At 44.9% G+C, this 17225-nt stretch overlaps 1 protein-coding gene and 1 long non-coding RNA gene across 2 annotated transcripts in view; one reads left to right on the top strand and one right to left on the bottom strand.

Annotated features, from left to right (window-relative positions):
* The window catches only part of LOC121442781 (laminin subunit alpha-1-like), a 120216-nt gene that overhangs the window by 77474 nt on the left and 25517 nt on the right, over positions 1–17225 (top strand). The window contains exons 30-40 of the mRNA XM_041644393.1: positions 613–734; positions 2955–3041; positions 3674–3867; positions 4789–4931; positions 6796–6885; positions 9644–9755; positions 9959–10121; positions 12982–13192; positions 13381–13497; positions 13618–13781; positions 16268–16403. Coding sequence (XP_041500327.1) covers positions 613–734; positions 2955–3041; positions 3674–3867; positions 4789–4931; positions 6796–6885; positions 9644–9755; positions 9959–10121; positions 12982–13192; positions 13381–13497; positions 13618–13781; positions 16268–16403 — 1539 coding nt within the window. The remainder of the gene's footprint in view (positions 1–612; positions 735–2954; positions 3042–3673; positions 3868–4788; positions 4932–6795; positions 6886–9643; positions 9756–9958; positions 10122–12981; positions 13193–13380; positions 13498–13617; positions 13782–16267; positions 16404–17225) is intronic.
* On the bottom strand, positions 10050–14935 carry LOC121442782. Its single transcript, XR_005973593.1, has 3 exons — positions 14880–14935; positions 13598–13846; positions 10050–10065 (listed from the first exon to the last, which is right to left on the bottom strand). It is a non-coding gene; the product is annotated as an uncharacterized LOC121442782 (long non-coding RNA).

Below are 17225 nucleotides of genomic sequence, written 5' to 3'. Positions count from 1 at the left end.
TTTCAGTTCCAGAGGGGGAGTCCATATGTTTGCCATATGGAAGTCATGGCAGCAGGTGGCCAGAGCAGGAAGCTGAGGGATCACATGTCAACTGTACACAGGAAGCAGAGAGTGAACTAGGAATGGGGCAGGGCTTTAAACTCTCAAAGGCCACCCCCAGTGACTTGCCTTCCTCCATCAACACTCCGTATTCAATAACTCCCCTTAAACAGCACCAACAACTGGGGGCAAGCACCCACATGTATGAGTCGTTTCTCGTACCAACCACACAAAGCCCTAAAGACCCATGGGTACACCACTGGTCTCCATCTACTTTAGCTCTAAGGATCTCAGTCCTGACTGCATTGGTCATTGATACTAGACCTGGGTCTGTTTTCCTCCGGGAGAATGTATTAGCAGTTTCTAGGCTTATGTAATCTTATGGTCAATAAAGGCCACAGATCTGGAAAAGCCTCCAGAATTCTAGAAAATATAAAGAAACATACCCCATCTTCCTTACGCATTAAAGAATGCTTGCTGATGTGTAACACAGTTGGTTAAAAAGCTGTTCCCTGGTGAGAATCATATCTGTTTCCCATTGCTTCTCTCTTCCACTGAAATGCTGACCTTCAGAACTGCCGCGACCACACGGCTGGTGACCACTGCGAGATGTGCGCTCCCGGCTTCTATGGGAAGGTGATTGGGTTGCCTGGAGACTGCACCCCGTGTACCTGTCCTCACCGCCCCCCTTTCAGGTAAGTCCATTCTGGGCAGCCTGACACAGCAACTTCCTGCATTCCTAAGCTGGCTTTCATTGTCTCCAATGAGAAGTCTGGTATCATTCTGATAGGTCTAACTTTATCTGTTACTTGGCCTTTTTTCTTTGCAACTCTTAATATTCTTTCTTTACTCTGTATGTTTAGTGTTTTGATTATTATATGACTAGAGGACTTTTTTTGGATCCAGTCTGTTTGGTGTTCTGTAAGCTTCTTGTATCTTCATAAGCATATCTTTCTTTAGATTGGAAAAGTTTTCTTCTATGATCTTGTTAAATATATTTTCTGTGCTTTTGAGTTGAACTTCTTCTTCTATACTTATTATTCTTAGATCTGGCCTTTTCATGGTGTCCCATATTTCCTGGATATGTTGGGTTTAACTCTTGATGAGTCTATCTCCTCTATTGTATCTTCAGTGCTTGAGATTCTCTCTTTCATCTCTTATATTCTCCTGTCCATGCTTGTGTTTGTGGTTCCTGATCATTTTCGCATGATTTCTGTTTCTATAATTTCCTTGGCTTGTGGTTTTTTATTGTCTCTATTTCAGTTTTCAAGTCCTGAATAGTTTCTTTCATATGTTTGATTTCTTTTTCTTGGTTTTCTTTAAGTGATTTGCTGATATCTTCCAATTTTTTTGTTTGTCTTTACTTCCATTTCTTTAAGGGAATTTCTCATTTCCTTTTTTAGAGTTTCAAACATTCTCTTAATGTTATTTTTTAGGTCATTTTTTCTGCCTCATCCATATTTGGTTGTTCAGGTCTTACAGTTGTAGGGTCTTTAGGTTTTACTGGTGTTGTGTTGCTCTTTGTGGTGTAGCATGTGATGTTACCTTTTCTACTCATCTCTTCCTCTAATAGATGTGATTGGGGCTGTCTGAGATTCTGTTGAATAATCTTCTAGGTGCCAGTGAATCCAAAGCTCAGATGGTTGTTCCTCATGGTACAGCCAGTTCCACAGTTCTAGTTACCCTGTTGGTTACTCGTGTTCCTGGAAATAGCTCAGCTTTCCTGTACTTTGCTCTGCTCCCTTGGAGTTTGTTGTCTCAGGCCTACTTTGGCCTTGGTTACCGGCTTTGACCTGTTTGTGTAAATCCTGGTCTGGATCCCCTTCTGCAGAAGTCCCTGGCTTGGAGATGGACCTGGAAAGGTTTCTGGCTCCAGTCCACTGCCTCAGAGTTCCCAGGCTCAGATGCACCCAGAACCACAGAGGACCTGGCTCAGGCTTACTTCCTGAGAGGTCCCAGACTCACCTCAGACCTACAGAGGTTCCAGATTCCTGCCTATTCCCTTTGATGTCCCAGACCATTTCCCAGACCCACAGAGGTCCTGGCTAAGGCCTACTCCCTCTGAGGACCCAGACTCATGCCTGGCCCCGCAGAGATCTCTGGTTCCTGCCTACTCCTTTGGAGGTCCACGATTCATGCCCAGACTGACTGAGGTCCTGGCTCAGGCCTAGTTCCTAGGAGATCCTAGACTCATGCCCAGATCCATAGGGGTCCTGGCTTAGGTCCTGGCTGGAGGTGGTTCAGGGCTGGTAACTCACGCTGTGGATGTCCAGCTTACTTCCCTGCAAGGAACCAGACCTAATTTCCCACTTCGAGTCAGGTCCGGTAGCCTGCAGTTACCCATTTCAGCCTCCAGGTGGCACCAGGACATTTAAAAAAAAAAAAAGATAACTAATCCAACGCTCCATCTGGGCTGTATCAGTTTACTGCTGCTGGCCTACCTGCGGCTGCCAGTCATGTTTCCCTGTTCCACCAAGTAGATTTTCTGTGACTTGTTTTCTGCACATCGTCGCAGTCTGTGGAACTGTACTAACCAGCAACATTGTCTTCCTGTTTCCCGCGCCTTGTCAGCTCAATCGCTATCTAATAAATATGGCAACCCCTCTCTCCAAATTGATTTAGAAAGTTTTCCTGGGTAGCTGCCTATGCTCTGTGAGACTGATCTACTTAGCACTCACCTGCTGCCACCCTGCAGCAAACGCCTCTTCTGACTCTGGATACAGGAGACCTCCGTGTGTCCCATAGCGTTGTCTGCAGGCTTCCATTCCTTCTGTTCTACAGAGTTGAGCTCTAGCCGCTTGTCCCGCCACCCGGTATAACCACTCAGTGTTTAGAGCGTGATGAGAAATAAATACTTTAGGATAAAGATTTGAAGCCGATGTCTGAAGTTTTCTGTAAAACCATTTTTCTTTCAGTTTCAGCCCCACCTGTGTCTTGGAAGGTGACGGTGGCTTCCGGTGCGACGCCTGCACCCCTGGCTATGAAGGACAATACTGTGAAAGGTGCACTGAGAACGGTCACAAGGAGCAAGGGACGCCCGCTCGTTGTATCTCCTGTGGGCTGTAGTCAGGATAGTGATCTGGGAATCCCTACACATTTGTTTGTGCAGATAGGTGGCCACATTGATAATCCATAGCAAGGTCTCCTAAGAGGAGGGTGTTATAGTGGCATATTGTTTGTGTTTTAATAAATGAAGCTTGCCTGAAGGTCAGTGCAAAGCAGCCACACTAGTCAGCCATACAGGCAGGCAGTGATAGCACACACCTTTAATCCCAGCAGCCATACCAGTTAGCCATAGAGGCTGGGGGAGGGTGGTGCTCGCCTTTAACCCCAGCACTAGAGAGGAATATAAGATGGGAGGAGACAGGTCTCAGCTCAGTCTCAGACTGAGGATTCCTGGAGGCAGGATCACCCATTTCAGTCCAGGGTCAAGATACGAGCCCCAGGATGGCTGCTTTGCTTTTCTGATCTCCAGGTTGAGCCCCAGTATCTGTCTCCGGGTTTTTATCATTCGTGCTACAGTGGGCTCTGCATTTCATTTGCAAAAGGGATGACGGCCTCTGGGCAGAGCTGGTGCGTGTGTTCCTGGTTGGTGCAGACTGCCCTGTCTATACCTACTGTCCCCTTTTCATAGGTGCTCTACAGGCTATCACGGCAACCCGCGTGCAGCAGGTGGCAGGTGCCAGAAGTGTGACTGTCACCCCCAAGGCTCTGTCCACAGTGACTGTGACCGCACATCTGGGCAATGTGTTTGCAAGCCAGGAGCCACGGGACTCCACTGTGAAGAATGCCGGCCAAGACACATCTTGACAGAGAGCGACTGTGTGTGTAGGTGACTCTCCTGTATCTTATGTTTAGGTCTTCCTTGCTGACCTGGCTGTGACACCCAAGGGCTCAGTGGGATACCACAAATCTCACTGTTCTTTACCCTTTATTGCAATTCCTTGAATTAAACCTTTAATTGTGCACAGATAAGCCAACACAACGTGGATTGTGTAGGGTCGTGCGCGATGGTCCAGGCTGACTCCAAACATCACGGTTCTGCTTCACTTTCCTGTTTATTGACTGGATTACAGAAACTTGTACTACACCCAGCTAATAATTTTTATTTCATAATTTAGCTGTATCAATACTTCCTTTTTAGTGAAACTAAGGATCAATCAGTGTGGAAGAGAGGTTGTCATCTATATTGCCCAAATTTCGGGTCTCTTTAGTTTTCCCCAGTTCTGACCATGTCTGTCCAGTACAGGGGAAAGTCATTTGGGTGTCTTCTTTGTGGGTGATGGGAGAGGGTTAGAGGGGATGAGTATCAAGGAATTGGGAAAGGTTTTTACTTTCATTCTGTGACTGTTATAAGCAAGCACTCCCTCAGGTGTGTTCTTCCCTGCTCTCTGCTGGAGGAGGAAGTACTGGCACACTCTGAGACCATGGGGGTGGACTTTGGAGGGGATACCGAGACAGCTTGTAGTCAGGCCCAATTCTAGATGAGCCGTGGCACTGTAAAGGTTCAAGTGGTGGGAAGGCATGATGCCTCGGCCACTCTGAGGCTCGGCTCCTCCTTTCCCTGTGACTTTTGTTGAGTCTCCGTTACTATAGGAGAATTGCAGCTCCCCTGCGGTTGGAGTGAGAATGAGGTGTGTGGTGCATGGAGCCCCACTGTGTGTTCTCTTTCTAACACCCTGACTCGGTCACTCAGTGTTCAAAGGCTATTTGCGTTAGCTTTCATTTTCTCCCCGTTTTCTCTTCAAGCCTGCGATGATGAGTGTGTGGGCCCCTTGCTGAATGACCTGGATGCTATTGGCAACGCTGTTCTGTCTCTGAACCTCACTGGCGTCTCTTCTGCTCCTTATGGGATCTTGTCAAGTCTGGAAAACACAACTAAATATTTCCAGGTAGGTACTAAGGGTGTGGAAGATGGTGGATAGAAACACCTGTCTCTGAGAGAGAAGGAGTATGGGGGTGGTCATTTGTCTGCCCTGCCTTTCGATCCCCCATGGGTGTCAAGTGACAGTGTCTTCATCCCAGACCTCACTGGGGTCTCTGGGGAGCTCTGATGGAGCTGCTTCATGGACACCTCCTTGGACTTTCTGCCCACGGATTTTGTCCCACTCTCTAGAAGTCGGCAGCAGCCCTCCTTCTCTTCGACAGACCTTTGGGTATTTGAAAAAGCTATTCAGATACAAATACTAGGAATAATAAATCTGTCCCTTGTTAGTGCTGGTTTATGCCAAACATGAGTATTTTCTGTTACGTGTTGCTATTTTAACTGGAGTTCAAGGATATAGGATATAAAAATAGTCTTCCTCTGAAGATGGTTTAAGTCTCAAAGGGTCAATCTTTTGTTTGTGTTTTATCAAAAGATCTGACCAAAAGGAGAGTAAAGTTAAGAAATCAAATCATAGACAGTACCCTTCTCTGGAATGTTAATTTAATTGGAAAATATTGCTAAATTATACTTTTTACCTTCACATTACAATTTAAAATAATCTATCCACCATGACATGCAGTAGGACAATGGATGGTCATTACTAAATAGTATTTTACAGAAAGAGGCTCTTCTTGTGCATGCTCACCCCCCAACACACTTACACTCGCTCATACATTCACACACATTCATACACACACACTCACTCACATACACTCACTTTCAGACACACTGATACTCACACACCCACATACATTCCCATTCCCATTCTTACACGCTCACACTCACTCACACTCACATACACTCACATTCAGACATACTCACACTCACACACACTTATAATCACACCCACCCACACTCTCTCTCACACACACATTCAAATACACGTACACACACACACACACACACACACACACACACACACTGGTGCTGAGAGGAGCTTATGGACTCCAGGAAATATTTTTATATTACTTTTTATCAAATAGCAAAATGTGCTTTTAAAAGATGGGTGATTCTGCATTTATTAAGAAAATTCTACAAAAAGAAAGGAAAGAAAAAGATATTCTAATATCTGCTCCAGCCATCATCTACACAGTCAACACATGCTGTGCCCTGCCAGTTAGGTCCCAGGGATAGTACTGTACTTTGAATTTATCAGGTGAAGTGCATAGTTCGTTCAGACTGGAACTAACCTTGAGTGGTTTACTCTAATGTAGTCCATTCATCTATCCCCTTAGCAATGCTTTGTGTTCGTACCCAATACTCTCCGGAGGGCAGGGATGTGAACTGAATTGTTTCTATTTTTTACCAACAGAGTGAAATTAGACAAGGTATATACACTCTTCCTAAATAGTAATGTAGCTATTTCATAGCGCTGTGAAAGGTTTGCATAGCTAAACAAGAGGTTAGGATGTTGGGATGGATTAAGCACTTAATTACAAATAATCTTTTCCTTATTGAATACATTTTAATTTTCTTAGGAAGTACTTTTTCATGTATCGACAATTATAGCTAATATTTATAACGTTGACACTGAAACCAAGCAGTATTTGGTCTATGATGCCATCTGTTCAGAGTCTGCTTACTAGACCAGAGTTTAAATTTATGTCTGTCTGAGAGCAACCCAGAAAGTGATAGCAAGGAATAACATTGCTATAATTGACAGCTGGTGATGAATGAGTGAGCCCTTTTCCTTTTAAGTAACTATTAAAAGCAATCACAATGTCTTTCCGTAAACCAACAAGCAATTAGCCCACAATTCTCTGAAGAATGGAATATTTTAATGTGATACGGTAAACAATGTGATATTGCTTCTTTTTTTCCCCCCTTAGAGGTATTTATTAAAAGAAAATGCTAAGAAGATTCGGGCAGAAATCCAGCTTGAAGGTGTTGCAGAACAAACAAAAAACCTGCAAAAGGAGGTAAGTTCTTTGAAAAACAAAAAACAAAAACAAAAACCCACCTCCCCTCGAGCCTCCCAGGGCAGCCCTTGGAAGCCTTTGGGTTCCCATCAGCCTTGCACGGCAGCCCACAGAAGCCTTTCACTTCCCACCAGCCTCTCAGGGCAGCCCCTGGGAGCATTCAGGTCTTCTCCACCCTCCCAGGGCTGTTGGAAGGAGGCCGCTTGTTCTTCCTGGCCAGTCTGCTAGCTTAGACCCAAAATAATCACACAGAAACTGTATTAGTTAAATCACTGTTTGGCTCATTATCTCTAACTTCTTATTGTCTAACTCTTACATCTTAAGATGTAACCCATTTCTCTTAATCTGTGCATCACCAAGAGGTCATGGGCTACCAGCAAAGTTTCAGCACGTCTGTCTCCTGTGGCTCCATGGCTTCTCTCTGACCCTGTCATTCTTCCTCCCAGCATTCAGCCTAGCTTTCCCTGCCTACCTAAGTCCTTCCTTGTTATAGGTCCAAAGTAGTTTCTTTATTTATTGATGGTAATCACAGCACAGAGAGGGAACTCCCACATCACAGGGCAGCTCTTAGGAGCCTTTGGGCTCCATCTGGTGGGTTCCAGGAGGCCCCAGATGTTGATCATCAAATGGTTCTAACCCCACGATCCTCTGTAGTGAAAAAGGTTCCTAAGCAGATCACAGTTGCCATGCATGGTAAGGAAGAAACGCATGGTTCACTTAGCTGTTTGCCTTCTCTCCTTAACCTAAGGGGAACTAAAAGATTGTTGAGGTTTCCTCCTTGTCCTAAATCCAGTCATCGTGGGGTTTGTGAGGTGGAGTGGCTTTGGTACTTAGTGGTCCTTGACTTGCAGGTTTCATGCCTGTTGAATCTGATGGTTTTAGGTCCTAGATAAAATTAGCTTGGTCTTCATGTCAGCAGGGAATTATTTATTTTGTTTACCTCATGGAAGGGTGTGAACCATCAAAACATCTTCTGATTTGTAGCGGGTGAGAGGGGCCTGTTATCAAATATATTTTATTATAGATGTCTCGATATGTTCAGACATACACAGCCATGCATGCAGAAGAAAGTACTATCTTGATGCCAGGAAATTTGAAACCAAAGATGATATTAGAATAACTTGCATGTTTGAGTAAGGACTTTGGGTCCCTCAGCAAGCAGATATTGTCTAGAAAATAATCTGATTAAAATAATTTTTTTTTCTCATCATGAAAGAAGCTTCTATTTGGTGTTAAGGAGAAAATACCTGCAGGCCCAATCCTGTTATTTTATAGTCTTTGATATTACAATCACAATCTCCTTTTGATTTATGAAATTACTGAAAAGAAATGACAGCTGAGGACGGTTGTGTCAGTGTCAGAGCTGAGAGTTTTGTGGTCACGGCTTCACTCCCACTCCTAAGGAGGTGCTGGTGTGACCCCCATGTTACTGATCAGGCTGGAGGTGGACAGCTCTACTGGCTGCGAGATTCAGGCCTTAGGCAGTCTTCCTGACAACTTGTTCTTGTTTCATAGGAACTAAAACCTCCCAGGCAGTGAGGTTCCACTTCCCATAGTCAGTGTGAAATCCTGCACTGCACACTGACATTTTGGTCTCCAGGCAGTGAGGTTCCACTCCCGGTAGTCAGTGTGAGATCCTGCACTGTACACTGACATTCTGGTCTCCCATCTCAGAAAAGTACATGTTGTTCAGTCAACTCTTAACTGTGCCAACATCATGTGTCTGCACTAGTGCTGGTGTGAGCAGCCTACCACACCGCCAGCTGTGTACAAGTCCGGCACACTTGTATGAAGTATATACTGCTGCAGTGACAGTGACAGATGGTGCTGCTGCCAACCGAGGTGTTTACAGGATGGTATTTCCCCTGGCGGCAGTGTATCCCTGCTCTGCCACCAGGCTCATACATCCCTTATTCATTGAGTTCCTGGATTTTATCATATTCTCTGCAGCTTGCTGTAATCATACATGATTGTATTCTTCATGGCCCAAGGAGCAATGGGCTACATACACCTTAAATGTGTGTGTGTTATACTTGCACACATAGAAGTACCATTTGGCTTAGGTGTAAGTACACAATGCCTTTTTGTGTAAGGAAGCACACAGTGTATATGGATGACAACAGTATATCTCCTAAGGAGTCCTTTCTCTTGTCACTGGGTGATATGTGACTGTACTTGGGTACTAATGTCTTAAGAAGGCTTCCACAACTGGACACAAGCTTTGCTAGTCATCTAGACTGCTTGTAAAAATAAACCATCCTATCTCACAGCGAGCATGTCTTAGGTGATTTCAGTATCAAGTCAGTCAAATCTGAGCCTAGAAATATTTACCTTGGTTTGCATGTGTTGTTCTTAATTTCTGCGGGTTGTTCTTAATTTCTGCGGGTTAGACGAGGGTTACGCTAGAAAAGACACAGACACGCGGCGGTACCACGTGGTACACTTTTTAATGGGAGGGGAAAACACACTAGGAAAAGTGAAAGGAAGGGACAAGGGGAAGGGATAAGAAGGGCCGAACTTGTGGCTTGTCCTTGCTTTTAACAGAGGATGCAAAGGCTTCTGGGAAATGTGTCCCGCGCTTGCCGTGCACTGGAGTCCAGAGGGATGTTGGGAGTTGTAGTGTTGCAAGGGAACAACAGCATGATCATGCAATCTTTATGATCTGTATATATTTTGTCCCTTTAAAGAGGCAACAGTTTGTGTTGAGAAGCTCATATAATATTAAACCTCACTAACCTAGTCCTTCCTGCCCTCTCAGCTCACTAGAGTCTTAGCAAGCAGTCAGCAGGTGAATAGAGCAACAACAAGAACTATCAATGGGACTCGAGCCCTGGCCACGTTCATTGAGCAGCTGCATGCCAACATCAAAGGTAGTGTGGACAGGCTCTCCTTTGGGGACTTTGTGCTTTGTTAGTAGAGTCACGATCGCCTTATGAAGCACATGAACAGTGTTGGGCTGGGCTTCCTAATACCAAGGGACTAAACCATCCCATAGCACGGGGACCCTGAAATGCCCGGGATCTCTACTTGTCTACATTGAAGAGACTTACTTAGTGACATATCTTCTCTGTAGACATCATGGAAAAGGTGGCAGCGTTGAATGAGACGGCATGTGGGGACGTCCAGCCACCCATTTCTACTCTTCAGAGCATGCACCAGAACATTTCTTCTCTGCTGGAACTTATAAGGAAAAAGAATTTCACAGAGTTGCACCAAAATGCTACCCTTGAACTCAAGTAAGTCCTGAGCACTGTTCAGACTACCATCAGCGAGAACCAGGCATTTGGTTGCTGGAGAGGGGAAATTGTGGGGAGAATGATCTTTGAGAATTAATATTGTTAATTGAGGAGAGAGGCCCAGCTGTCCAGGAAATGAAGGGATGGGTACCTTCCCCTCCATATACAGAAAACAGACCAGGGAAACCAGTATAGTCCATCTCTGCGTACTGTGCAATAGGCTCTGTTTTCCTGTGACTTGTAGGTTAATTTCACCCACTGCAAACCAGAGAGCGTAGTGAAGTGTTATGTAGATCACACACAGGGTGATCTGTCAAGAAGAATAATGGAGACACCTAGACGATCAACTCTGGGACAGACAGACACTGTCAGCATCACAGAGCTCGGTCCTGAAACCCTCATAGAACCATACAGTGTGCAGCCCCAGAGAATGGTTGTTTGTAGACTTGGGAGCTTGCAGTTTCCTTCCTGACCCTTTTCTAGTTTTTTTCCACATGGTTGTTAGCTAGTATTGTCCTTCCATTCGGTAGTTTGAGGATCATTTTAACCAGTTACATGAGACTCGCTCATGCTCTATTCTTTCTAGTATAGTATGGAAGTGTTTGTAAACTTTGTTATTGTAAATTATCATGTGATAGATATCTTGGACAGGCATTTCCTGTTATCTTCCATATTTCTATGTGTTTTCATATAGATATTTATACTACAAGTTCTTGCCCTCACTCTCCCTTTTCTTGTCCCATCCCCCCTCCTCCTTTTTCTTCTCCTTCCTGTCCTATTCTTCCTCCCCCTCCTTCCTCTCCCCTTTTTCTTTCTCCTTTGAAGCAGGGTCCCACTGTATCCCTGCTGGCCTAGAACTTAAAATTGTCTCGTCTCAACCTCCTGAAAGCTGCGTTTACAGTATGTGTCTATGCAGACTCTGCCCTGCCTGTCTGGGTTTCAGGACAGTAGATTACCAGAGTAGACAGTAGGACCAGATCATTTAGTCCCAGAATCTGCACATGGAGGCTCCCTAGCGCTCAGTTCCAGATCAGTTCCACAACGATGCTAATGTAAGCACTGTGCGCTTTTCCCCAGCAACACACACATTAGGTTCATCATTCCTTTTGCCCTTGAACATATCTTTGTCCTTTTGCTTTGCTTGGGTGGAACTTAAAAGGAAAGGCTTGGTTCCAAGATAGGCTTTGGGATGAGATCTCATGAAACAGTCACTCGAATGTTGGTTCAGAGAGACCAGACAGGCCCCGAGAAAACCGAACTGAATGCTGTGAAGGCAGCAAGATGCCAGAGCAGGTAACAAGACCACAGAGTGCCCAGCTACGCCAGCGAGAGTGGCAGCTCTGTCTCCTGCTGCTGCCCCACGTAGGACAGAATCCTTGCCTATGAAGGAGCTTAGTAAGATGTAGATTCCGGGCTGATCGTCCTAGAGATCCAAAGCCACCTGTGGGAGTCCCCTTCCTCACGCCACCCTTTGGTCACTCAATGGACAGATATGAACCCCATGTGCAAATGTGATAGCAGGATTTGGGGATACCCAGAGAGACAATAGAGCCTTTGTGCTCACCAGAGCTTCTAGACCACTTAAGAAGAGTTCACTTTTTGAGAATGCATTTGAAACAAAGCAGGGAAGGCAGGGCCAGCCCCTCTCCCTCCCAACGGGCTGGATCTTCTGGGACTGCCGGTTCTATAATTGCATCTCCCTTTCTGTTTAGAATGCAACTGTCAATCAGATTCTATACTTCTCTCTTCCATCTATAAGTGAAGTTATGACTTGGGGCCTTTATTTTTAAACAACAGGAATTCAAAATGAATTTTCTAGCCTCCACTTTTTAGTTTCCAAGATAATCCCTCTTCCAATGTCACGGGTTGTTGCAGGAATGACTTGTCATCATATTACTAATTATAGTTATTATAAAATTCATGCTCTGTGCTCGAGTCTGGGTAATCAGCTTTGGTGCACCTGCCAGTCATTCACTCAGTGCCAGACCACTCCCATCTTCAGGGACTACTGCAGCTCCCAGGATTCCAGGTGTTGCTGCAGTTCCCAAGATTCTCAGCACTTATGGCTCAGATGAGGAAAAGGACAAGAAGCCTGCAGGGAAGTGTGGGAAGGAGTGCGTCTAGCCCTGTCGATGCTGAGGCATGCATGGGCAGCCTGTATATGGTGATTCTGTTGAACTTGTCCATGTTGGGTTTCATGGTCTAAGTTGATGAGGATGACTGACCAGGTCTCTTCCTCAAGAGGGCACCAGATGTCATTACAGATGGTTGTGAGTCACCATATGGTTGCTGGGAATTGAACTTAAGACCTTGGATGGTGACTCAGATGGCTCAGCAGTTAAAAGCACTGTCTGCTCTTCCAGAAGTCCTGAGTTCCATTTCCAGCTTCCACATGGTGGCTCACAAGCATCTATAGTGGGATCTGATGCCCTCTTCTGGCATGCAGGCATCCATGCAAGTATGGTAAGGGCCAGACCTTAATGTCCTCTGAACTCTGCATATTTGACATGGCACTTATACATCCCTTCCCTCATTACACACACATATGCACACAAAACATATAAAGAAAGAAAAATTGCTTCTAGTCTTAAGCGATCAGGATCCATGCTAAGCTTGGTCATTTACACTTATAATCGTAACAATGAGGGAGGCTGAGGCAGGAGAATTTTTTTGAGTTCAAGACCAGCCTAAGGAGTATAGCCAAGACCTGTCTAAAAAAAACAAAAGACAAAAAATAAAAAACAAAACAAGAAGTAAGTCACTCTATATTCCTAGAAGGAGCTATGATCATTTGAAAATCTCTTATTAGGGTTTCAAGACCCAAGTTTTACTTCCTAAGTGGACCATTTCTCTTTATCAGGGCTGCTAAAGAGTTATTGTCACGAATTCAGAAGAGGGTCCAGAAGCCCCAGGAAAAGCTGAAGGCATTGAAGGAGTCAGCCAGTGGCCTCCTTTCAAACCACAGTGAAGAGCTGCAGGCGGCAGAGGAGCTCCTGAAGGAAGCTGAGACCAAGACCCAGGAGAGCAACCGCCTGCTGCTCCTCGTCAAGGCCAACCTGAAAGAGTTCAGCGTGAGTCTCAGTATCTCCTTCCTCCTCAATTAGGACGGTCACTGCTTAAGTGTGTTTGTAAACAGCACCAGCTTTAGCCTCTCACAAAGGGAGCCTGGCTCCTGGCTTCAGCCAGTGACACTTGGTGCCAAAGTCAGAAGCTGGCTTGCTTTCATTGTATATCCTTAATTGATGATTTTTTGATGCAGGAGAAAAAGCTGAATGTTCAAGAAGAACAAAACTTGACCTCAAAGCTCTTCGCCAAAGGAAGAGAATGGGTAGATTTCGCCACCGCTCACGTGGATACTGTTCAAGACACCCTAACAGTAAGTGCCAATTTGGGCAGCCATAGCAGTTTCCAGAGTAGCCACACACTTCATTCATGTGTATACATGCGCACTAGCAAATCATCATGCATTTATTTACGTTTTCATTTCTCCATGCAGCAGCTGGAGCGGCACAGAGATGAGCTCCTTTTGTGGACCAGTAAGCTCCGGAGCCACGTCGATGAGCTGGTCATGCAGATGTCCAAACGAAGAGCTCGTGACCTGGTCCACAGAGCTGAGAGCCATGCCTCTGAGCTGCAGAGCCTTGCAGGTGTTTTCGACAGGTAGGGGTGCAGAGTTTTCATAATCCAGGAAGTGCTTGTCAACCCACCGACCAGGGCGAGGGTGGCTTTTTGGATGACAGCATTGAATCACTTTGATGCTGTGTTTGTGGGCACACCCATGCATGCACACTCATGTATGCCTATGCATATGTGTGTATGTATATGTAGATCCATGCCTACTTAGAAGACACACATGTGAATGCCATAGGACAATCTTTGAGGTCACCCTTAATGTTGTACACACATTTTAGAGCAGTGTCTTGGTGACCAGGAACTCACTAGGCTAGCTGGCTCGTAAGCGCTGCCTCTCTCAGCCTCCCTAGTGCTGGGATTATAAACAACTATGCTTGCCCTTTTCACACGGACTCTGGGAAACAGTAGGAAAGTGCTCATGCCTTCAAACCAAGCATTGTGCATGGAAAATTTGAGGGTCGTATTTTACTTGTGTGGCAATTTAGATTCCCTCCTGCATCTGCCAGCTTTACTGCAGGCATGCATGTATGATGGAGAACGCTGTGCTGCATGACAGGCTAGCAAGGCTTTTCTAAGTACCTACAGTGCTCAAGCGCTCTGTGTACGAGATGCACAAGGACACTGTGTTCTCTACACATCTTGTGTTCATGGAGTCCAAGATTCAAATTGAGGGTGTGGCTGCCCATGCTCCACCTGTAGAAGTGCTGAGAGTCTCTTTGCCAGTGCTCCAAGAACCGCATCCGGCATTAGCTGCCTCCTGGTGGTCTATGCTTGTAATATTGTAATATAATTATTTTTCCAAAAGTGTGTGTGAGGTACCGTGTGTGCTGCAACCCACAGAGACCAAAAGAGGGCATCAGATCCAACGGAGTTAAAGTACCAGGCTCTTGAGCACTGCCCTACCTAAGTTAAATAAGTGTAAATAAGTATAAATAAGTCTAGAAACCTTGCTGGCCTGTAGCTTTGCTTTATTTTTAACAAGGTGAGGAAAAGTTTATGTAATAAGTGCAACTATTAGTTAAAGCAGCTTTGGGATAGTAGCTCAAGGGGTGGCTTAATTAACTGTTGAGAGACCAAGTTCAGGTGCCAACTTAGGGCACCACATCAAATACTGGTGTCTGGTACCTTGTTCTTCCTTCCCCGAGATGGTGACTTCAGTTCTTTGGGTTATGGGTTATGGGTTATGGCTTGGGATTTACAGTTTTTTCTGAGAGAGAGAGAGAGAGAGAGAGAGAGAGAGAGAGAGAGTGTTACAATACTGGGTATTGAACCAACTAACAGCCTCGTGCATGCCAATCAATCACTGTAACACGGAGCTATGTCCACAGTCCTCTTCATACTTTTATCTTGAGACAAGCTCTCACTAGTTGCTTAGAACTCACTGTGTAGCCCAGGCTAGCTCTGCATATGTGATCCTCCTGACTCAGCCCCCTAGTCTAAGCCAGGAGGCCTAGCTAATCTTGGGGTGTTAATTATTTGGTGAATTTATTAAACTTTGCTATAAAGGATGAATGTAAAAAATCTTAGTGGGAACATTTGTGAATAGGAAAATAGGCATCGAGAAACAGTGTCATGAATAGGTTACTTAACACACGCAATTAAAACCGACCCAATAGATGATCGCCTAATTTATGTGCTGAATTGAATGGCCATGAGTACCATACCAGCCAGTCACAGAGAATGGAGATAGAGCCTCTGCTTCTCTGTATCCTCTTCAATCATTCCTTAAAGAGAAGAAATTTGGGCTCCATTTACGGTTAGATTAAAATCTTTATAATTTAATCTAAGAGTAGTAAAAGCATCTTGATTATGATAGTCAACATTAAATAACTTATTTTTAATTTATAAATCATTGGATTTTCCAGTCAAATAGCAACAGACAGTAATTGCTGATGTCTGGGATGGGAATTGCTCAGTTCGAGAAGGTTGGGGGGAAATGAAGTGTTTCCTTGTCACGGATTGTCTGCACAGAGCTAGTGAAATCCCACCCTGGCCAGTTGGCAAATTCCTAAACCTTTCGCCTGCTTGTTAGAACGAAGTTCAACTGATTGGCATATTATCTGACTCGACTGCAGAAAGCCAGGCGAATCTCATCAAATTGGGGTACAGCCTTTGGGGACCACCTTAGCACCCCTTCCTGTGGTCAGAAAGCTTTTTGAAAATTAAATGGTTTTCAAGAGAGATTATACACAATGCACACATGCAGGGGCACCCCAACATGTACCTTGAACTTAACATGGAAAGTGGGGGACAGATGGTGGGAACTGATGATGGCTCGCTAAGGTAAATGGTCATCATGACTTTGTGTTGATTAAAAGCAGTCGCCATGACAGGCAGCTTCTCAGGCATGTCTTCTGTGTGTGGAGGGGAAGCCATTGGTCCCTAGTTCTTTTCCAAGAAGAAAGAAACTAGCAAGCTTTCAAGTTCAGTAGAGGCACCCACTGTATTCGTGAGTGACTCCACTAATTCAGTTTTTTTTTAAATAACGTCTCTACATAATGCTTACTTGATAGTGACCTTGAAAATGTTAGAAACGTGTCCTTGAACGCCACCAGCGCAGCCCACGTTCACGCCAACATTCAGATCATGATGGAAGAAGCAGAGAGACTGGCCGCTGATGCTCACAAGACCGCGAATAAGACAGCCTTGGTGAGAGATAGCCAAGGGCTTCATTGTGCATCTTCCTTTTCTGCATTCCTTGGATGGCTTCTAGAATAGCAGTTCTCAACCTGTGGGTCACTACCCCTGGGGGGGGGGGTTGAACATCCTTTCCATGGGGGCCACCCAAAACCATCGGAAAAATGCAGATATTTACATGACAATTCACAACAGCACCAAAATTACAGTATGAGGTTGCAACGGAAATCAGCACAACACGAGGAACTGTATTAAAGGGTTGTGGCATTAAGAAGGTTGAGTACCACTACTCTAGAATTTTTTGAGCATACACTCAGTGGCTCAACTATATTTACCTACAGTCTTTTCTTGTGGAGACTGTTTGTATTTTTTGCTTTTTTTCCCGGCATATTATATGCCCTTTAATTCTTAAAACATTTTGAGAAAACAGGGTCTCACTATGCAGTAGAGCCTGGCCTTCAATCCTGAATTCAAGTGAGCCCCCTGCCCCAGCCTTCTGGATAGTTAGAAATACATTGGACCATCTCACCTATGTTTTTAAGTCATTTTTGCTTCTTTGTGAAGACTAATGACTGCAATTAAAGACAAAGGGAAACCTCGGTTTCTTCTGGTAAAGACGTTGATGCCGTCCATTACCCACTAACAGTTTTATAATGGCCAAGTTCCTTCTTTATATACGTAACCATGTCCCTGTGTTCTTCCTCTCAAACACTGAATTTTCCCTCTGGCTCTGAGGTGGACTTTTGTTCTGGAAGCTGGCCGTTGATCTTCCAATAGGGCTGCTCTCTCGGGGGGGGGGGGGGGGTTACTATGTGTGAATTGTTCTGTTTTTCA

Source organism: Microtus oregoni, unplaced genomic scaffold (genome assembly GCF_018167655.1).
Source record: "Microtus oregoni isolate MIOR12 unplaced genomic scaffold, Mior012 000095F_ref0000231, whole genome shotgun sequence".
NCBI classification, from domain to species: Eukaryota; Metazoa; Chordata; class Mammalia; order Rodentia; family Cricetidae; genus Microtus; species Microtus oregoni.
The sequence above is the reverse complement of the archived record's forward strand: the minus strand, read 5'-3'. Positions and strand labels throughout refer to the sequence as shown.